Source organism: Thermobia domestica, chromosome 8 (assembly GCF_964235325.1).
Source record: "Thermobia domestica chromosome 8, izTheDome1.hap1.1, whole genome shotgun sequence".
In the NCBI taxonomy this organism is placed as follows: Eukaryota; Metazoa; Arthropoda; class Insecta; order Zygentoma; family Lepismatidae; genus Thermobia; species Thermobia domestica.
Genome location: NC_137461.1, coordinates 147,325,651 through 147,349,861, shown reverse-complemented (window position 1 = coordinate 147,349,861; position 24,211 = coordinate 147,325,651). Strand labels below are relative to the sequence as shown.

The following is a 24,211-nucleotide window of genomic DNA, read 5'->3' as shown; positions in this document are numbered from 1 at the left end:
CTGGATATGCTAGAAATGACACTATATGCTGTAAAAAGTTAATTGATACTATCAGCCGAATCAGTTGTGACATACAAAACTGTCATGTATAGCTGTATAACAGTTGCACATATTATCCATTCTAAAGGGAAAGAGCAAGTGATTCAAACTTTCAGTATCAAGTCCCGTATCTTGAAAGATGTAGAAATTCACCTCCCTAAGTTTAGTGATATTTTATGCTGGCAGATAGAGGCATATATACACGCACAACTTAAGAACAATTGCAAGTTCTTATTTATTGCAATTGTTCTTATTTATACTGTACCTTCTCTTTTACTTTTGTTGGTACCAGTTTAAACATAAAATTCATGATCTGCATATGCGATGGATTAAAGTTGAAACAAATCAAGTACTTGTACCTTTCAGGATAACCATTCTGCAATAGAAAATAAATAAATAAATAATTTCCATATGATACTTCTAAACAGAAAGGAACATGTCAGTGCGTTACGCTAACTTCTAATAGTAAACAGTTGCTCTAATAGTTTTGCTGTTTCTACTGTTGGCAGCCTGTCAGTAGTGTGTAGAAAATTTGGTGAGTTATAAGTATTGTGGCAATTTAATTGCTACTTTATAAATATGTTGATTTAAAATGGGACCACTAATATTTGCATATACATTATGACACTTTTCTTGTAAATTAAACTTACCGTTTCTATTTAATTATTTTACAATGAATAGTGATGATTAAGGCCTGGATTTATATGACATTTCATATTTTTATTATGGTATCTTTTCTATGTGCTAAATTATATATAAACTCATTTCTGACTCTTACGAACACGAAAATGCCATTTCAAATTTCTCATATGAATTTATATTTGAACAATATTTTAGGTTTAAGTTACATTTGAGCCCAGTTGATATAAAAGCTAATTTTAGTCATATTTTAGACATTTCACGTGTTGCTCGGAAATATAAGATACTTTTCAATTTAATGGAAATAAGTCTAGTTAGAAACAATTGATGTCTATAGTGGCAAGGGTAATTCGCCAACCATACTGCTTGGTTATTGGTAACATTGTATTAGGACAAACTGTACTACGTGGGAAGCAGTAGAACGGACGTGTTCAATGAACTAAGCAAACGGGGACAGTGTAAAATAGGTCATCTCTCTGATTTTCAAGGTGGGAACAAACTGTTGGCACTTGATCGTGTGGTGAGAGCATGGCAAAAATGTTAAGTGTATTCGGTGTGTAGCAAATCAGAGTAATAATTCTGCAATATATCAGGTTATTGGCCGTTGCGTTTCACGGGTCTTCTCTGATTGAAAGTTGAGAATCACGTGATTTATTGGTAGAATTTTTTTTTATTAGAAGCGAGTGACGTAGTATGAGTCCAGAATATTGAATCTTGGTCTTGGTCATGTGGAATGAGGTGGGATTTTTAAAATCAGGATCCATGAGTCCTGGTCATGTGCTATGACAAGAGATTTTTTTAAATCAGGGATTACGTTTCCTGAGTATCAGCCTGCTCAGATCGAACAAAAGATTTGGACGTATTGTATGTAAGTTTTAGGGTCATCGTTTTCTTAGATGATAGATATTTTTTTACCGATGTTCGTGTCTTTTGAATGGGTATCTTACGAATTGTGTTATAACATATGTTACATCCATAGGGTGCGTAGTGTCCCTGTTTCTTAAATTGAAATTGCCAAATATCTACACGAGGAAAAGCTTCTTGTCTTCAACCTTCTTTTATATTTGGGAGGAGTTAATGATTTTGTCATTTCTGAGATTCCTAATGGAAATAGTCTATCAAAAATGTACACTATGCTTTATTTCTTTGGAAAGGATGCATGATATTGTCAATTTTGGTTGCCAAAGGTTGAGTCATATATTGCAATAGATGTATCTCTTAAAATAATTTGGCAGTGTATAGGACCAATTTAAATTAATTGCATTCACCCAAACTAGGAAGGTGGATACTTTAAGAATCACATCTAGCTTAATATTTGTGAAGTTCCCTGATATGGACTCTTTCTTAAACATTTTGGGTATAAGGACATCGTATTATCTTTTACTGAATTTTGATTGGTTGATTTTATTATTTATACTGGATTTCCAATAGTGAAAATGTAGGTACATAGTTCATTTTGACATATGTACTCCCTACATCTGAGGTTACAGGTTGGGTTCCTGGTAGAAGTTCTTTAATTTGGGTCCACGTTATGATTTGAGTTCATGTCATGAAATGACAATAAAAGTTCACGTTGGTTTTGAAATGATAATAAACTTCGAATTCTCTAATGGTTGTATGCTAGTGTACAAGCTTTTGATACCGAAGATCCAGGTTGGATTTCCATTAGGCACTCTCATTGTTTGGGTCTAAAGTTAAGATTTAAATTAATACCACATATAGCATAAGTGTTTAAGAGTAGCGGATGCATCTGTAGTGAAGAAGGCTCTGTTTCGAGTTCCGACAGGAGCTCTCCTAGTGTAAATGCCTGTTAAGGTTCAGCCTCATATCTCATAGCCTCGGTTCAGGTTGGGTAAAATTATAAATCAATTAATCAAAAAATTATTATTTCTTTTTAGACAATGAATGAAATAAAATGAACTCTTTATCTTCTTATACTTCATAAAATTAGATATCAAACTAACACATCACATTTTAATATTCGGGGTTGTGTTTTTATATGGGTCATTCCATGTCAAATCACCTAGAGCAATGTGCTTCAATGTCTCAGATAACTCTTCAAATTTTTCGCATACTAATTAAAGTATACTAAATTATTTTTTTCCGATCTTTTGGATGAGAAATGGTTCGGGAAGAAATTTTTGAAAAATGTGAAATATGGCTTTCCGGCACTCAGCATCGTGGAACTAAAATTACCGTATCTTCTTTATTTTTCAAGTAATTAAGCTTATTCATGTGTCAAATAAAAGTTTAATGTTTGCTCTTTCAACAGATGCTAAACTTTGCCAAAGGTTGAACTGCCAAACATTAATGGGCATACAAGTCATATTTTAGGTTTTCTTTTTTATAAATTGTGCCATTGCTCAAAAGTTACAACTATGAAACTTCAGAAACCTTTCTCATACATTTATCTTCACACATACATGATATTGTTAAAAATGCAAAGGGTGTTTTTTGTATTTTTGTAATTACTATTTTTATGTATTTTACATGTACGCAAGGTTTTGTTACGTATTGTGTCATTGCTCGTAAGTTACAACTATGAAACTTTTGAAGCTTTTTTTTTATAGAATCACCTTAGCACATGCATGATATAGTTAAAATATAAAAAGGGTGCTTTTGGTATTTTTGTAATTATTATTTTTGTACTTCAGAGTGCAATTCATGAATCGCTCTGGGCCTTCTATTTTCTACTGGCCAAAAAATGACTTTTGTTGGGAACGTTTTGAAAATATCATCTGGGAAGTTTCTGTTCCATCTCTTACAAGCTAATCAAACCGGACATAACGCAATTGAAAGCAAAATTACAAAATACATCGTATCATCAGTGAAAACAACGAGCTGTAAAATATATTACACAACATTTTGTATGTAAATCTGTGTAATTCTGAGAAGTATTACCGATATGTATGTTTATTGTTTTCATCTATGTACATCAGTTTATTATTTCTTGTTTTTGTTGATAGGTTTTGTAATAATAACTCAACCCCTTACATTGGTAGGCCTATATTTTCCATTCACAAAAACACAAAAGTATTACAAAAAAGGCTTCCCATTTTATTATTTAACCATACCAAGTAAATGAAAACTAATCCTATAAATCGTTAAAATGTTTGATAGTTGTAAGCAATGGTACAATTGGGTAAAAAAGAAAGGCAGAATTAAAGTACAAAATAATTATGATAATACCAAAGCTGCACATTACACCAGTTTTATTTTTAAGCATACCTAATATTCACTAACTAGGGATGATTCCATACCGGGACCAAGTACCTGGGGAAAACCTATATATCGTCTGAAAGTTATTACCATGAGAAGTACGAAACCGTTTTCAAATCACCGGCAAAACCGCAACCTGGCCTTTTAAAGGGCCCATTTGTTGCTGTATTTGACACTGTGTATAGCGTATTCCACAGATGTAAAAATGAACGCGTAAGGGCCTGAGCCCATCATGTTCCTTTTTGGCTGATTGCTAGAACGTGACTCGGGCAAGAGTTTGATAATATTACTTTGCATCTAGACGTACCCATTTGGTCAGTGTTGCCAACGGGTTTTAAATACAATGTGACAGATGGTTTCTGTACCACTAAATGTATACCCATGAAACGTAGCATGAACATCATTCGTTATTACAGAAAATATACTGTGGACGTATTTCTCTCCCAAGGACTCCCGTTTGTCAGTGTTACCAACCAATCGTAGAAATGAGAAGGTGTTAAACAGGTTCCGTAGAATAAGATATTTATATGCCAAGATGAGCAGAAACATCACACGACACTATAACAAAAAGACGTTGAGTGTGACCGTCTTCCAACCATTCTATGCTGTCAGTGTTGTCAATCCAGTGTAAACAGTTGAGTTGAGTTGATTTTTAGTTTAGCGTCCCTTTCATCAGCGAGGCTATATGAGACGTGGACCTACTGATTAATGTGGAATCCGAACCACATGAGATCCCGCTGGGAATGGAACCCGGAGCTCCCACGCCACAGGCGCGTACGCTAACCGCTTAGCCATGAGGGAGCTCGCAAGTGTAAATATCATAATGTTGCAAATCGCGTGCGTGCCATTGAAAGAATATAGAACAAATGTGACAGAAGCAGTATTGTACAATTGAAAACATAGTGTAAGCCTCATTGTCTTCCAAGCACCTCAGTTTGGCAGTGTTGCCAACCAATGCGAACATTTAAAATTTTGCCATGCTAAACCATGCGAAGAAGTCTGTAGCATGGCGGACATAATTATACTGTGACATGGTCCCAACAACTGTATGTTTGCTGTTGCGTCGAATGATGTTTATGCCAAATTTTGTCCCTATGTATGCAATAGGCAGACAACCTTTCGAGAACATGTATTTTACAACATTCGAAACGCTGATAACATGGGTGCTTGTGGGTTCACACTAACATACTACAAATCTAGTATGGGTCACAGTCTAATTATGTCCGTTATGCTGTAAACTCCATGCGAAAACCTTGAATGTTCGCATTGGTTGGCAACACTGCCAAATAGGGTGTTTGGGAGACAGTTAAGCTCACACTAGGTCTTCAATTGTTCAACACTGCTTCTGTCACATTTGTTCTATATTCTTTCCATGGCACGCACGCCATTTGCAACATTATGATGTTTACACTTGTTTGACAACACTGAGAGCCTAGAATGGTTGGGAGAATGTCACACTCAACGTCTTTTTGTTATAGTGTCGTGTGATGTTTTTGCCAAGCTTGGTGTACAAACATCCTATCGGACGAAGCCTGTTTTACATCTAATTTCTACAATTGGTTGGTAACACTGACAAACGGGAGTCCGTGGGAGAGAAATACGTCCACAGTATATTTTCTGTAGTGACAAATGCTAATTAAACATAAGTTTCTTACAAGGCTGTTTATATTCTTTATTATAAATTAACGAGAATTGTTACAGTTTCGGAAGTATATCACTTCCTTTTTCAGACTACTACTCCAACTGAAATCATAGATAACATAACATAATTTGTTATCTCTACCAATCAAGAATCATTTTTTTCCTTTTTCATTAAAATTCAAAATATATTCCGAAACTGTAACAATTCTCGTTAATTTATAATAAAGAATATAAACAGCCTTGTAAGAAACTTATGTTTAATTTGTGTTTAAGATGGACACAAGGCCTTTTTATAAAAGTATATAAGTGACAAATGATGTTCATGCCACGTTTCATGCATATACATCCAGTGGTACAGAAACCATCTGCCACATTGTATTTAAAACCCGTTGGCAACACTGACCAAATGGGTACGTCCATGGTGAAAAGACTACAAGGTGGTTGCATGCGCATGTCGCCTGGAGCGCTGTCGTGGCTGTGACGTCATGTGGTTTGCAAGAGACAACGGGAAAAGGCGCGCCACCAAGTGGAAATTAAGTGACAAGTGGAAATTCTTTGTTCTGTTAAATGATACCGAGAACGCCTAACTGTGCAGTGTACGGCTGTAGTAATTATTACAGAAAAACTAAGGGAACTAATATAAAATACTTTAGATTTCTTCACAAAGAGGGGGAATGTCTCCAGAAATTGATTTTAGCTTGCAGGCGACAGGACAAAATAAACCTAAAATACGGTAAGTTTTACATAAAAATAGTAAATAAATGCAATGTTAAATGAAATTATAAAAAGCGATTCCATTATGTAGTTCCTTTTTAGTATTAATAGTATGGAATAATAGTATATAGGGCTACAGTAGCTTGTGTTGATTCTGCATATAAAAATCCAATAGTGCGATTTAAAAAGACGAACTTTGAGGCAAGACCCGGATTCGAAATCATGAGAGAGAGGGGGGCAGCGACAGAGGTGATCATTTCTATCATCGTTTCCTTCTACATAAGATATTGAGACAAAATTTTCCCCACAAAGGCAAGCATGTAACTCGAGAAGGGGGCACGATATGGAGTTACGCATATGGAGAGCATTGAACGCGTAGATCCCATTTCATTCTGGAGGTCTGCATTCCCTATAGCCTCGGTGCTAAAACGGGACGTTGCACTTCAAATTAACTAACGAATGGAAGGTTCGTAATAACGATTAACGGTTACAAAGATATATAACAACATATTCGATCAAGAGGATAAAGTATCCACCTACCATGTCAGGACGACATTGTCGGGACATTTTTACACTCAGATTTTGAAATTTTTGTTCATTTGAATCATAACTTTGGATAATTACATATACATATTTAACCCCCCCCCCCAGAATTAAAAAAATAAGAATGACTGCAGTAAATTTAAAAATATGGTAGATTCTCAACCAATCAAAGAAGCACTGTGGCTCAGTGGCAGAAGGCTCACCTCTGGTGCAAGGGGTACTGGTCCGCTTCTCGGTCAAATGAATTTCTGGTAGACAACATCGTGTCCGTGAGTTTCTCGGGGTACTCCCGCATTCTCATTCCACCAAATTCCATATAATCATTCACTTACATTTATCTTTCGTCTTCTTTAGTCCACGGAACAGAAAAGAGAAAACTTACCAAGAAAATTAAGAAAATAATGTGATTTTATGGTTTATATGTTTTTTAGTCTAGCTGTAACACCCAAACATCGTCTTCACCTACGCCTAGTACTTTGTTTCTTGCTTGAGATAGTCATGTTGTTGCAATTTTATTTGTTAAATTTTGACACTAATATTCAAAAACTGTCAATTTCACCAAACCTCTTGTTCAAATACAAATTCTAGAAATAAGCAATCAGCGATTTCCAATAAGATTATTTTTTTTATAAATCAAAAATAAAAACGATGTTTAAAATATTAAATACGTGTGCCCTGCTCAATAAAGTTTCTAACCTCTACCCTGAGATTGGGCAGCGTGGCTCAGTGGTAGAGCGTTCACCTCTGGTGCTTGGGGTCCCGGGTTCGATCCCAGCCCCCGCCAAGTGAACTTTGTGGTGGACAAACACCGCGTGCGTGGGTTTCCTCGGGTTCTCCTGTTTCCTCCCACTTTCTTCATTCCACCATTTCATTCATTACTCATTATCACCGTCTCCTTTAGCCTAATCGGCATAAGCGTGGGCAGTGGCGTATTTACGATTTTGTTTCGGGAGGGGCTTTGCTAACTTTCGGGGGGGGCTTTGCCTAAAAAATATGAAAATTCTGCAAGATATTTCATTTACTTTACTATATTAAGTAAGATTTCGGGGGGGGGGGCTTAAGCCCGGAAGCCACCCCCCTAAATACGCCACTGAGCGTGGGACGTAAAACTCAAAGACTTCATTTCATTTTTTTTTTCTCCCCTGAGATTCTGATGAAACTTACGTGGGAGCAACCTCTTAAAAAAAACTGTCCAAGCATAACGAAAATATACGTACGTGTATCTCTGTTTACGAAAACCATGAATTTTCCCTTGAGATATTCTCAAAATTTATATGGGGTCATCAGTAAAAAATTCTCTTTCAAGCAAAATAATAATAACAGTAAATCGAAACCGATCAATGTTACAAAAATATACTTGAGCATACATAAATATATAATAATGAAATGCATTAACGACACACTGTGTTATAGATTATTCAGGCCTATACATACTGGAGTGTATTACTTCAGATGTTTAAAAAAGAAAAGAAAGAAAAAGCAGAAAATGTAGTGAGTAATATTGGCTTGTTCAAGCTTCAAAGTTGTTTAATATGAACTGATATTATTGCTGATATTAATTGTTTCTTTTGCTATTGTAAATATCTTCCTTTTAATTCACTTAGCTTAAACATTGATTACATTACGTTCATATAATTATTGTTTGTACTGAAATTTTTACTTCGTTGAAGATCACTATAAATAGAAGAGAAGTTTGCGTGTAAGATACCAGCGAGCAAGTGCTTGTTAAAAGTTCATCTGACTCTCGTTGGCCACGTCTGCGACCAATATCACGTCATGCGTCAGAGCGACAAGAATGTAGCACTGCATTGCATCCACCTTGGAGTCTTTCCACCATGGGTACGTCTAGGTGCAAAATGATATTATCAAACTCTTGCCCGAGTCAATTCTAGCAATGAACCAAAAGGGAACATGATGGGCTCAGGCGTTTACGCGTGACGCATCGTAATATTCATTCTTATTTCTGTGGAATATGCCATAAACAGGGTCACATAAACCGACAAATGGGCCCCTTAAAAGGTCAGGTTGCGGGTTTGCCCATAATTTGAAAACGGTTTCGTACTTCTCATGGTAAGAACTTTCAGACGATATGTAGGTTTTCCCCAGGTACTTGGTCCCGGTATGGAATCATCCCTAGTAAGATGATTATTTGAAAAAGTTTTAAAGTGTGATAGTTGCTTCTTCAGAGTAGGGATGGCAAAATTTTCTGGAATTGGAAATTTCACTTCCCGAATTTCGGAAAAATTCCGGAATTGAGAAAAAACCTGGAATGCGGAAGAAAAACCTGGAATTTTTTAAACATAGGAATTTCTTCGAATTACGTAATTTTTCCAAAATCGGGATTTTTCCGAATTCCAAATTTTTCAGATTCTACTTTCTGGAATCCGGAAAGTATAAGTTCCGAAATTGGATATTCCTGCTTCAGAGGAAAGACATATTCTGTTAACAGCACTAAAACTGCACATTTCTAAACACTTAAAATACAAATACAAATAATAATAATAATAATAATAATAATAATAATAATAATAATAATAATAATAATAATAATAATAATAATAAATTGCAAAAATACCAAAAGCACAATTTTTATTTTACAACCATATCATGTACGTGCTAAAATGATTCTATAAAAAAAGATTCAAAAGTTTCATAGTTGTAACTTATAAACAATGACGCTATTTGCAACAAAACCTAAAACTGTATATTTCAGTACATGTAAAATTTAAAAAATTACAAAAATACCAAAAAGTACCATTTTTATTTTTAAACCTTATCGTGTGTGTACTAAGATGATTCTATAAAAAAGCTTCAAAAGTTTCATAGTTCAAACTTTAAGCAATGATACAATTTGTAACAAAAAAATGTATATTTCCTTACATGAAAAATAAATAAATACAAAAATACCAAAAGCACCGTTTTTTATTTTTTAACAATATCATTTATGTGCTAAGATGATTCTATAAAAAAAAAGATTCAAAAGTTTCATAGTTGTAACTTAAGAGCCATGACATAATACGTAACAAAACCTAAATCTGTATATTTCCGTACATGTAAAACACATATAAAATAGTAATTACAAAAATACAAAGAACACTTTACTTTCAACCATATCATGTATGCGTTAAGATGAATGTACAAAAAAGTTTCAAAAGTTTTATAGTTGTAACTTTTGAGCAATGGCACAATTTGTAAAAACCCATAAAATTTGATTTGTATGCCCATTAATGATTGACAGTGTAACCTTTTGCAAAGTTCCTTAGAGTCTGTTAAAAGAGCAAACACTAAGCTTTTATTTCACACTTGAATGTGCCCAATAACTTAAACAATAAGGAAGTTATGGTAATTTTTAGTTCCATGATAGGTCTACTGAGTGCCGGAAAGTGGAATTGGGGCCAAATTCACATTTTTCAAAAATTTCTCTCCAGCCCATTTCTCATCCAAACAATCTTAAAAAAATAATTTAGCACAATTTCATTGGTATTTATGTATGAAAAAATTTGAAGAGAATCTGGGACATTGAAGCACGGTACTGTTTTAAAATTAGGTGATTTAATATGAAATGATCCCTATGAGTTATTTATATAAGTCCAGCTTGCTTATGACTTTAAGCGAAAACAACTATCGCAGTCAGTGTTAATTGTAGTTGTTGCAAGAAAATCTTAAGAGTTTCATTTGATGCGGTTGACAAAATATGTAGTTAAAGAGCAGTAAATGATTTTTTCAATGAGCTCCAATCATGTGTTTAAAACAAATTCGTAATTGACAAGAACTTCTGTAACATGTTAGTAATACAATGAAAACTTGTATTCCACGATTCACATCGATGTGTACTACATTCTTAAGTACATGAATTATTTTCAATGTCAATTTCTATTGAAATAGACTAAATTATTATAATGAATACTAGTATATGTATAAAGTGGATAGTTTCAGTACTAGGGCTGTCCAAAATCGCAAGAAAAGCAAAATTTCAACAGGACCTATTTCGATTTCCAGAAACTGTGGATGGTGGTTCTTATCAGCGTAAATGAAGCCACGGATACACAATCCAAAAGTGCATATTTCATCAATTGTCAATAGATGTAGAGTAGAGGGTATTCCCTACATGATGTAATTCTCAGATATGTTCTCAATAGAGTTTTCAGATTTACCCTGATTTCAAGGAGGGTCCAAAGTAGGCAGGAGGTAAGCCTTGACTACAATGAGCATAAAATGCTTCGGAGGGAAGTGTTAGGAACCGGCAGCTCCATGTTTTAAAGTGAATAACGTGTGATAATACGTATTTCTTCAATTTATATTTCATGTTTTCTTCACTCATAAGCGTGAAAGAAAACATTGCAGCAAGCGTTTTCCCGAGTACAAGAGACCGTGCTGCTGACGATCCTTAGCACTTCCAGCATCGCGTCAGAGGATTCCGTGTTCACTGTTGTCAAACCTTATCGTTTGTCTACTTTGGACCAATCATAAAGTCAGAGCATATCTCAAAATTCGGTTGATGGCATGTCTGAGAATTTCACCCTGCACCGAATATTCTGTACACCCATTGAGCACTAATGAAATATGCATTTTTGGATTGCGTATGCGTGATTTCCTTTACGCTGATAAGGATCACAATCCCAGTCTCTCGAATTCAAAATAGGGCCTTTTGAAATTTGGCTTCTTCGCGATTTTGGAAAGCCCTAGCTCTGAAAATATGCCTTTTTCGCCATAGGTCCATATGAACTTTTTTCTCTTATTTTGATGTGAGTAATCAACTCTTACAATTTGTCGGTATAGTACATTAACACCCGATATATATATATATATCGGGTGAGTCAAATATAGGATTTATAAGTACTGGAAATTTTATCTGAAACAGGACCAACTTAGGTGGTCATCTTGAAAATGGTGCCTCATATCAAAAATTGTTTCCTACAAAAATTGTTCAATTTTCCAAGCTCTTTCGAACGAGGTATCACTCGACCTATGTTACCATTTTAAAATTTCACGTACACCCCCTTCCCCAAATGGGGGCTTGGGAAACCTCATTTTTAGGCCCCTCTGTATTGTATATTGACTCTTAATATTTTTCTTATTTGATGTATAGTTCGCGAGATATTGGCTTGTAACACTTATTTTGAAATACCCTATATATATATACTTTTTATTTTCCATTTTTCAAATCTCATGTTCATTTTTCGTTGTGTGTTATGCTTTTTTTATTTCAAAATAAGAAATGTTTAAGTTATCATTTAAGTGATCATTGCATTATGTTTTAATTTTAAGCTAAAAAATAATTTCTACTTAATCACTGTACGAGCCCGTTCTTATAGTTTGTTTTATTCTCAGCAGAAGATTACCGAAATATACGTTTAGAAGCAGTGAAATTTTAAAAAAGTATATTTTACATACCAGAGTGCAAAATAAATATTTCTTTAGTAAAGGTAATGAAACTTTCTGAAGATGTGAGAATGTTAAAGTTGAGAAATCCATAATGGTAATCAGTCCTTTCCGCAATATTCCCAGTTCGTATAGTAGGTCCAGAACCATAAGTGATAAATTACAACACAGCACAGGATCGAAAAGAGCTATGTCATCTGTTAGTTTATGGATGGTAACACAGTAGCCGTCTGGCGTTAACTTCCGCAGTGGCACTATCAAACTGAAACGAGAAGAGGACGTTAGAACATTTCATTTGGACAACGGAAAAGTCATTGAGATAGTCAGAGTCTTTGTTATTGGTGTCTACAGAGGTAATTAAATCAGAACTTTTCAAATAAGTGCAGAAATGTTATTAAAGTCAACCTACCCGCTCACTATAACATACTCATATGCTCATGTTATTGAGTTTTTAGTGTATTCAAAGTCAGATAAAATGTTACATAAATAAATTAAAGAATAACTGTAATTAATAAAGTTATCCATCATGTTAAGCTGTAGGTTTATGTTTCATATATGTATATCCGCAGTGCTGAAAGCTGTGGTAAATTGAAATTAAACCAACAATAACGTTATGCAATGCGCGGGGCTATCGCACACTATACTGCTTCGTGCCTTGAAGACGCGCCACAGGCTGTCTCGTCGCGCGTCTGATATTCGACACACACCTGCGACGCCATAGACGCTAGATCTTCATGTGTCGCGGGAATGTGACTCTGTTTTTAGCCAGAACAAGATTGGATTCAAACGAGGAATGTTTCTTCTGTGAATTTGAATAAATTAAGTAATTCATAATTTACTGGATCTGAGATTAATAATACAATATTTAAAGTAAAACCAATAAGTTAATATAAATTGAACTCAAATAAAAGTTGACAGATTTATTCATCACAGTATGAATAGTTTTCTAATGTTGTGCCCGTCTTGAACGACAAAGTGCAGGCACATCCGTAAAGAGTGCGTATGTCACCTGGAGTTTGCGGTTCCCCTTGAGCCGCGAACTAAATCCAGGGCCTAATCTGTATATATTGCAAAAACCGTTACTGACTACGTGAGGTATTACCTTCATGCCTCGCGGCCTCTCCTTATTAACCCCTTTCTGCATGATTTTTTTCTTTTAGCGAAAAAAATTAGTATTGGAAATCCTCATATGGGAACTTGAAAAATGAATTAATACTTGAATTTTAGATTTTTCACTTAATTCCGACGAGAAATAAGTAAGTGACAAACATACATACAACTCACCATATGTGACATACAACTCACAAAGAACATGCCAGATAACACCAAAATCTCTTATTCATACACGTCAATATCCTGCACAACAGACAAAACAGTCATTTGATGCCTTTGATAAATCACAAAAAAGCTAAAGTGTAGAAAGGGTATGTGCCATATATGGCATGGCATGCGGTAAGGGGTTAATTTCAATATGGAGTGCCACGAAGTATCAGTGTTATGCCTAAGTGCTTATAAAACATTATTTTTCATATTTTCGTACAATATATACCTAGGTATGTTAAAAGCACAGTGTCACGAAGGTCCCGCGCCCCATCCATTGCTGTAACAAATATGAATTCTCCATTACCCCTCAACAAGACTGTTACAGAAAATTAAAAAAAAAAATGTGATGCGTATCCGACAGATGAAGTGTCATAGTGTGCGAAGGGCTAAAATAATTGTTTTTACATAGAGTATTATGAGCATCTGTGCTTCATGGTCTATATGTGTAGTCACGACAGTAGTTTTGCTTCAGGTTTTCAATTGGGGTACGGTGGAAGATTCTGCGGTGCAGCTGCCTCATCAGCCTAAAATTTCTCCCTGATTCACGACTACTCTTGGTTATTCCCTTACCACTACACTTCCTTTGAAAAACGTCAGTGGGTGTCTCTACCTGCAACATCAACTGAATCAAGATACTGTAGGAATAAAATATTCAGTGCATTTCTGAGAAAATTTTCTATAAAGGTGAGATGTGATATCCCTATTCGAATTTAATGAATTTTAGCCTAAGTATCTTGCGCGATGCGAATATTGTACGAATGGTATAGCCCCAATTATTAGCTATAGTGTTCAAAAATAAAATTTTCTTTGTAAGTTACAATAACGGACGTTACAATTGTATTCAGCCCATTTGAAAACAGCATATTTTGTATACAAAAATATGCATCTCTGAGTATACAAAACTATACTTTTTCTTTATGTCATACTGGGTTAATATTTAAAGTTTTTAGTTCACAATCAACTATTGATGCATAAGGATTTTAAAGGATCACTTTTAGAATTGGCAATTGCTTTAACTATCACTTTGAGTAATACTGGTTTACTCATATGAGTTAAAATATTAGATTCATGATAGCATCTGAAAATATCAAAACTGCAACTTAATTGTGACCCTGAGCTCCATAAACAAAATCTCATGCAATAAGTATTGAACTCATCTAAGACAACAAAAAAAGTCATTGTAATCTAAATCAAATGATTCCTCATGGCCGTTCCAAACACAAAATTACTGGCTTCGTTGCTTTCACGATAAAACATTTTAGGTCATGTAAAAGTGCGTTCCTTATTTTTCTTATATTGTCTTTATTCATTTGCACAACACATGAGCAATTCATCATTCGATCTTAGAAATGAAATATTAGAAGGTAATCGATATATCATATAGTGGGCAATGCAACTGGAACTCGACTATTTCCATCTGTTATCAATTGATATAAAACGTTATTTATCCAATCTGACCAATTTATTTATCCAATTTGTGAGAACGTAGAACTGTGGGAAATTTGCGGATTTAGAATTTCTCTCATTATTAGCACTTACGCAGATAAAGTGATGCAACGGAAAAAAAATCTTCCAGTTTCATGTTCCACGATTTTGCCCTCCAGCTTGGAAGAATATTTTAGTGTTTTGCGCGTGATCGAATAACTGCAGCAGCGAATGAGTCTAGTGGATAAACTGAAATTTTAAAATAATTCAGTTTAATGATCCATGATAATGCTTGTGAGCTAAAGGAGACAAGTGGTTCATTATATTTAATAATTTTGGAAGAATCGATACAATGAATATTGTGGAGAATGGGAGTAACACCAGAGAGAAAAAAACATGGAGATGATCTTCTCCATCACAAATTCATTTGTACTGGGATCGAAAGTGGGATCCTTTCTGTTAACGTGAGCGATCTACCAAGAGTCACTATACACTCATCCTCCATCTCTGCCTTAGAGACAAAAGATTGTGGGCAACACATGGGAGGCGATGACACATAAAAGCAATAAATATGGTTATGTAACAACACGTTGAAAATGGCAGTGGTTAGTAGCAGAAATCTTGAAAAACCAGGACAAATGAACTTTCAAAACAGACATGTCAAAGACAACCATTGTACAGAAGTGCGTTTACAGGCAGCCCACAAGAAACACAGTATGGACTATTCAAATATGCAAAATGAAACCTGTGAACCGAATCCGATCTCCACACACCGTCTTAACTCCATGAGATTCCTTCTTGTTACGTCTCTGACTTGTTTAGTGAAGCTACTTACTTTCCTAGATTTAAACAAATAACATTGTTACAGATTTCTGGTTCTAGAAGAATTAAAAAATTAGGAAAAGATTGTATTCTCGAGATGTAAAATCCACATGAATAACAGTATTCTTTATATTTTACAGTTTTTGCTCTGTTTCGATTAATATTGAACTCACAAATGGTATATTTCTAATACTTCCTGTTGTAATAGAGGGAAAAAAGGTGAAAATGAAATCTATTCTTCATAATATCAAATACATCTTTCTCGCTTTTAAAGGGGAGATACAGTAGCTCAGTAGTAAAGCATTTACCTCTGGTGTGTGGGGTCCGTGTCGATCTCCGCCCAAGTGAATTTGTAGTGAACATCATCTTGCCCGTTGGTTTTCTCTCACATTCTCATTCATTTGCATAATTCATTCGCTCCCATTAGCCTAAAGGGCATCATTATAGATATTAAACTAAAATAATATTCTATAAGACTTTCATTAGTTATGTAAAGCAGTCTGGAAGTTTAAAAATATGGCATAGACAATAAGTGTACACTACTTATACTTGGAGAAGTCCTAAAAATACGAAAATGTCTATAATTATAATGGTAAAGAGAAAGTTCGAAATTAATGTTTGCCACAGTTCTTTAACTTCGGAATTAATGCTTGTTTCAGTTCTTTGACTTAATTTCTACATAATAATGCAAAGAAAGATCAGTATCACTTACTTGTGCTCCATGTTCATCTTTAACTTTACATCAAGTAGGTCTCGGGCGTTGAACAAACTAGGCATCAATCCTCGCATTGTCAAATTGTTGTCTAGTTTCGTCTTTGTTTTCTCAAGCTTATACTTTGATTGTCTAAGGAATGTTAGCAGAAAATTGTCACCTAAAACAGAATGCAATAACATTGCTTTATTTAACGAATTTACAATAAATTATTTTACATTGAGTAACATCCTTATTATACTACTTGCCAACTAGACAACGAATACTGCGTAGAAGTGAATCGTGAACAGATGCAAATCTAGGTATATCTTTCTCTAATATTTGTAATTTTGTCATCAAAGAATTATATTCAGTTGTGTTTGTATTTATGAATCAGCAGATAAGAACATAATACGAATGAAATTCAGTGGTCTTATTCGAAGAAAAACACATTTTTAACTACATTTTATAATATGTTTTGACATTTGTTCTAGATACAACCAACTGTAAATTATATTCCTCTCCTTTCTTGTTGTGTTGCATTTTCTTAACTGTAGTAAATTACGGTAGTTTACCATATTTATCTAAAATTATAATTTAAAATTTAATACTCTTCTAATATTCTATCGTCTAGATATTTTAGATTAATATTCAAATTCTTCACATATCTCACTAACACAAACCCCCTATTAGTCTGAATATTATTCCATACCAACAGAGCAATCAACTCGAATTCTTTGTTCTGTGTCATCAAATAATCTCAACCTCACTATCTACTTATTGTGAACGTTAACTATCTACTTACTTAGATCATTTGGTAAATGTGGTTGTTTCTTTAACCATTGTCTGATGTGTTCAAGATCCTTTCTCACTTGTTCCGTATCCTCACCAATTTCCTTCAGAAGACTAAGCTGTTGCGATTCTGGTAATAGTTCTGGATACATAGTTGTATAATTACTAACTCCAGTCCTGCAAAAATTCATAAAGAAAATTACAATTAATGTTTTTGTTAATACGTGAAAAGCTTCGAAGACTAAGCATTAAATAAAATGGTATTTAAAAGATTTAGTAAATGCAATGTGAATAAGAAATATTAATGGGTGCAACTTGACCTGAATTTGAAACAATAAATCCTTAAAGTGGTGCTTAACAATGTAGTAGTACAGAAGATAATATATATTTTCCGAATATAAAAATATTATCCACATGTTGTCGAATGTGTTAGCTTAAAACATAAAATACTTTTAGCGATAAGTGGATTCTCCCATCAAAATAGGAGATAGTAAATAATTAATCATATAATTAAGTTTATACTTGTGACATCAATGGAATAGACTTGTACTAAATAAACCATGTTGTACTTCAGAATTGAATATTTAACTATTTGTTTTCAAATCGTGTAAGGAATACGTAAAATACATGAAATGTACTTTATTTTTAGTAAACTACTGTCTGTTTAAAAAGTAGACCTTCTTGCTTACATCTATGTAAATAAAACCGTGCTTGCTAAAATGCATTATGCCCATGATATTGCAGTCTCCCTATGCATATTTATGTTTAATCATAACTTGGTGTTTAGTTTCCCTTTTGTCAACTTTTGATATCATTGGCTGAGACCGTTCTGACGAGCGAATCAGCATTGAGATCCAGTTTCTGGGATTCTGACATATTTAGATGCAACTCCTTGTTTTTACAGTGTCTGATGAAGCCCACATATTCAGTTAGTTGGGGAACTGTTACACAGTTATTTTTGTTTTTAATAATAAGCATTACTTTGTTCACTGATTTGATTTCTAGTATAAATAACATTTAAGGTTATTTCAACTTTATAAGAATACCTCTTATGAAAAACAATCTCAAATCTAACAAAGAGTCCAATGTATAGAAGTAAACATTTGGGATAGGATATGAAGATAACGAGGAAATAAATTTAGCCTCTATATTTATACACATGGTCGTTTGTTGAAATAAAATCACATTTTAACAGATTAGTTAAGTCAGAAACCAAACACATGGTAAAAATGTATTACCCACATATATATTTTTGGAATTCGCATACCAGGAGAAAGTTAGATTAACTAAATTTATGTAATTATAAAGGTAACCAAGAAAGTTCAGCCGCTTATTGTGGAGGTCTGTGTTCTCTTGGCTCTCACACCGTGAGTTCAATGCGAATGGAGATAAGGCGAAGACCAGTTGTGTGGGTATATCCAACATACTATCCTGTTGTGACAGTTCAGTTACACCGTGAACTTGCGTAAGGACAGAGTGAACATGGCATCTCCAAAGAGCATCATAAGGGGGTGTATGCTGTACGAGCTGAAACTGGGATCAAACGCCACTGCAATGGGTCGGAAGATATGCCATACTTTCTTTGGTGAAGGTGTCGGGACTACGCGGACAGTGCATCGGTAGTTAACAGGTTTAAGGGCGGTGATGAAACAACTCGAAGACGCACCACTTGCCGGAACACCAATACATGTACAGATTGAAGATCTTCAGGAAGCAATTGAAGCGAAGTGGTCAGACAGATGAGGAACTGAGACTACAATTCAGTCTGAGCGGAGAAACCATTCGGCAGCACCTCCATCAACTTGGGAAGCACTAGAAGTTGGGAAGATGAGGCCCACATGATTTGACTCCGGACCAGAAGGCAAAGCGAGCAGACACCTGTGTTGCTTTGCTGAATCGTCTGACTCGTCGGTGCCATAGACTTTTTATGAACTGAGACAAACAATAAATCGGGCGCAAAGAGGGGTACTTGTAAGAACGCTGGATGTAATAAAAAACCATGTCAGTGGAGGCTCTACAGGTACTGGCTCAGGAAGAACCAATACATTTCCAGGTACAAAGACAGGCTTATGAAATGTGGACGAAAAATAACGAAATTACAAAAATTTTAGAAATACAAGGACAAATTCCAAATAACGAAACAGTTATATAAAATTATTGAAAGGAAATTGCAACAGGAATGGGAAAGCTCAAGTAAAGGACAGAAACTAAAAGAATACATACCGACGATACAAATAAGGAAAGAGGTGCCAAACCTAAATAAAGAGACTATGGAGACTCTTTCTGGCCATGGTCCTTTTAAGTCATATTTATATAGGATCACAATAGAAGAAAATCAGACATGCATCTGCGGAATGGCCGAGACACCCGAACATGTAACATGGACTAGGGAAGATATAGAGGAAGGCGTTGTACCTTTGAAACAATGTACCTTTGAACACCTGTGCTTTTCTCGAATTGAGAGCTATCTAGGTGCAGTGATTAAAATTCATTTGGAAGAATAAATGAAAAAGGGCACTACAAACGCGATTGGCTGTTGTTTACTGAGTGTTGTGGCGAGTAATCTTCCTTTTAATTTTTCACCCCAAAAAGGAAGATTTTTTGTAGTTACCGTTGGAGTTTCTTGCTCTTCGGTTTTCGCAACTCGTGATATTTATTTTTCCAAACTTGGGATAGTATCATTCTTGAGTACAATAGTATTTATAGTTTTAACTTCTGTGCATTATTTAAGCTAATGGAGAACTTTTTTTTCGTAATGCTGACCCTCTTGTACCTATGAACATTAAAGCATCGTGTACCTTTGAACAATAAATAATACTGTTTAAAGGCACACGATGTAAGTAGTTAAAACAATTTGAAATATTTTATATGGGTTAAGTTAGATTATGAAGTTATTAGTTATAATTTTAAGTAGTTTCTAAGTATTCGTTTCTTTTTACATTTGTGTCAGGTAAAAAGCCGAGAAGTAAGACAGGTAAAAATGAGAGCCCATTGATCCTGAAGCTATGAATACAGCTGTTGTTGCCGTAACTGCGTCTCCGAAAAGACGAATCTCTTTTCGTGAAACGTGCAGGATATACAAAGTAAAGTTAGTTGCTCTTCATAAACATGTGACAATATACTTAAAGTCTGGAACTTCGAAACTTTTTCATACAGTGCTAGATACGATACAAATAGGGTGTTTTCTGAGAGTGAAGAGAGAGAACTTGCAGAGTACCTGGAGACATATGCAAAGATGGTTTAAGCAAAAAAAAAAAAAAGTATCAAAAAGAGAATTAGCTTACAATTTTGCCGTTGCTAAGAGGACGAATGACAGAACTCAGTGGGATCTGAACGAAATTGCAGGTGAGGAGTAGATGCGCTTGTTTCTGAAAAGACAGAAACAGGAACTTTCATTGAGGGAGCCAGGAGCAACTAGTCTTGTACGATCCGCAAGCTTTAATCATGAAAACGTAAACTGCTTCTTCGAAACTTTAACAGGGGTTCTACGTAGTTACGCACGGTTTGGTGCTGATTGCCACGACAGGCGCTAATTGCTAATATCAAATGCTGGCTGGCACGACGGCGTGCTGACTGCCACGCACCTGAGAGAAAATGTATTTGGAAAGAGCGGAATTAATTCCTCATACTAAATTTATTAATCATTATAAATTTAGTATGAGTCACAGTAAATCTAGGTGGCATCCAGTAAGTTAAAATATTGCTCACTAAGTGGAACGACATACGCTTGGACGTTTATAAAGGGACTGTCTTTTCTGTTATATGTACAATTTGCACATTTGTTTGTTTAAATTAATTGTTTTATTGTATTATTTAATAGATCAGTATATAGTAAAATTAGTGTATTTATTCACCCTAATAATGTTTTCCTATAGTCACTGGAAAGGCTATTGAAACAATGCTAGGAGGACAGTTCTTGGCATAAACCAAAACAATTCCACGTCTAAGGAACTAGACTTTCCGGAGCATCATCTTCGCTTCGAAGACGAAACTTCCTTTCTGCGGTACGATAGATTAGAACAAGATAAACGGATTTTGTGTTTTGGATATGATGATCTGAAGCCAGCGCTGACAAGGGAAGTTCACGAGAAAGCACTCGCCTGCAGAGAAACTAAGCATGCAATTTGAAAGACTAATTCATACTGATTACAACAGGTAATAAAATTCCTGTACGGTTGAGAACAGATATTCAGCTTGGAAGTTTATATGAGAAAGTGAGTGGATGCACATTGAAACGCGGAGTGGAGAAGCCTCATGGTTTGAGCATGCTGCTGCTTGATCACTGGGGTCCATTCACAGACAAATTGTCCATTACAAGTTGCATGACGGATGGCAAAGACGTAATGGTTGAGAAGATACCAAAGAACTGCGCACGATTTGTATAACCACTTGATGTGGTTGGATTCCGATCAATCAAAGATTAAGGCAGGAGATTTGTACATGGTATGAAACTTCATCCGGACATTATGATGTATCAACGAAAGAATCAAATAAAGTTCGTGTCCATACGAATGAGTTCCGATTACCGCGATACATTGGATTGTTTCAGTTTGGTTTCAGGTAGGTCACGAACAAATTATAGGCCTATACATTTTGAATCACTTGTCGAATTTGCTTTCTGCTTTGGTTCTGCGAACTGTTTCCTTGACGGATAAAACGCAATTACACATATAAAATGTTCATGGTGCAAGGAAGTATTTTGTCTGCGTCGTTTGTTCATAGAACAGAAGAACAACAATGATCAATTTTCATCTCTAACTTATGATTATTGTGAACAATATAATGACTAATTGTATCTAACAAATCCGTTAGTTATTGCGAAACAGTTTTTTCTGTTACTTCCGATAGCTTTCAATTCTTATGTCAATATTTGTTGCTAATTATGTTGTATTTAACGCGTTTAAATGCACCTACTCTCTTCTCATATAAACTTCCAAGTTGAATATCTCGAACAGTTCTCAACCGTACAGAAATTTTATTAGCTTGTTGTCTGAAAGCGAGTGCTTTCTTCTGAACTTCCCTTGTGAGGGACAGCCAGCAGTGTTTTTTTGATGGAACTTTCAAGAGCTGCTCGAAACAATTTGCTAAGCTGTACACAGTTCATGCTGACATTGGGAGTTCAAGTGAGAACACATAAATTATACCAATTTTGTACCAATCGTACCGCACCCTGACAAAACTGAAAGTACATACAGAGACCTGTTTACGTTTGTTAGGAGTTCGTCTGAACAACACGATCCTAAAGTTCATCATGTTTCGTTTATGCTTCTTGGCGTCCGGTAATGTTACATCTAGCAACTTTCTCTCAGGCTCGAGGCAGTCAGCACACCATCATGGCAACCAGCACCTTGACATTGGCAATCAGCGCTAGTCGTGGCAATTAGCACCAATAATTGGCTGTGACAGCCAGCACCCGTGGCAATCAGCACACCACCGTTACGTACCAATCTCAAAAGATTGGATATATAATGTAGACCGAAACAGGCTTATCAACAGTTCAGAAGTATTGTATCCCATAAAGAAATGAAGGAAGTCTGCGCACCAACTTCAGCTGAACATGGAAAACAGTGACAATGATAGCGGAAGTAAATGCCTTCGGTAACCACGTACCACCTATGTTGATTTTTCCCAGGGTAAATCTAAAACATTTTAAGCTAAAGAGGGCACTTAGTGGGACGATTGGAGCGGCAAATCCTAGTGGTTGGACAAATGAAAATTGTTTTCCTCAGTTTTTAGACCATTTCACCAGTCATACAAAGCCAACAAAATATCAACGAATTCTGGATGCCTTGAACGACGAATATCATCTTAGTTTGCAAGCAATTGAAGGCGAATGAGAAGTTGGGACAATAATGGTGACACTGCCTCCACATACCTGAAGCAAGTTACAGCCATTGGACAAAACTGTGTTTGTACCATACAAAGCGGTAGATACATGGCATCTAAACAACCCTGGAAAGACATTTGACATTTATGGAATTGCTAAGATTGTAGGGTAAGGTTATGTTAAGAGTTGTTTATGCTGAACTTTATTGTTCACAAGTTTTTGTTAGAACTTCTCTTCCATTTTGAATTAAATTAATATACATTTCAATTCTGACAAACTTTTTATAGCTAAACTTTTTATTCCAATTTAGAACTATTAATATTTATGGCTTTTTATATTATTGCCGCAGAAACGTTGTAATTATCACTTTGTTCAAAGGTACAAGAGGGTCTGTTCAATAGTGCACGACCATAATGTACCTGTGAACAAAACGGATATGATCTTATTATATCTTATAAGAGCCACTGTAATTATGTAACACGTTTATAAATCATCCTATCTGATAGCAAATATACGACAAAAATGGAGGGAAAATGCTGAATATTAGCACCAAAATTTCGAAAACTCTAAAAGTGTTCACAGGTACAACGCCTTCCCCTAATAAATATCAGAAACGAACTCAGAAATGATACACGGGGAAACACCAGACAGGATAAAATAAATCTACAGAAGTTCCAAAAATTGATAAAACACATAGTGGGAAACATGTGGAATAGAATAATTGAAAACAGAAGAAGGAGAGAACAGAACACAAACTAGATTTAGAGAAAATGTATCATATAAAATTATGTTTACAAATAATAAATAAAAAGTTCCTGGAATGAAAACCGGGATAGAAAGACGCTACCTTCGTTTTGTTCAGTGTTTAGTGTCAGTGCTAGTGGCATATTATAATTTGTGTGTCTTAAATATGAATGTTTGGTGCGATCTCAAGAAATAAACAAAATAATAATAACATAAAAAGAAATAATAAAAGACAGGAAAAACTCAGAAAAAACGTATACAAACCAATATTTGTTACGCACTGTGTGTCTTCTTGCTATATTGTTTTTAATGTATATCTTTTTAGTTTACTTTCAGGTGGCGGTAGAGGAAGCAGCCCAAAATAGTGCAATGAAAATTTTAATGAATGACAAATTAAAAAATTATCTTAT

The 24,211-nt window shown here is 35.1% G+C and overlaps 1 protein-coding gene across 1 annotated transcript in view; it reads right to left on the bottom strand.

Moving 5' to 3' along the window:
• The window catches only part of LOC145692332 (retinol-binding protein pinta-like), a 30,616-nt gene extending 7,422 nt beyond the window's left edge, over window positions 1-23,194 (bottom strand). Inside the window, exons 1-5 of the mRNA XM_081767628.1 lie at window positions 23,106-23,194; window positions 17,244-17,407; window positions 16,460-16,619; window positions 12,190-12,439; window positions 305-415 (exon numbers count right to left, since the gene is read on the bottom strand). Of these exons, the coding sequence (XP_081623754.1) occupies window positions 305-415; window positions 12,190-12,439; window positions 16,460-16,619; window positions 17,244-17,407; window positions 23,106-23,194 (774 nt within the window). The remainder of the gene's footprint in view (window positions 1-304; window positions 416-12,189; window positions 12,440-16,459; window positions 16,620-17,243; window positions 17,408-23,105) is intronic.
• Window positions 23,195-24,211: the final 1,017 nt, after the last annotated feature.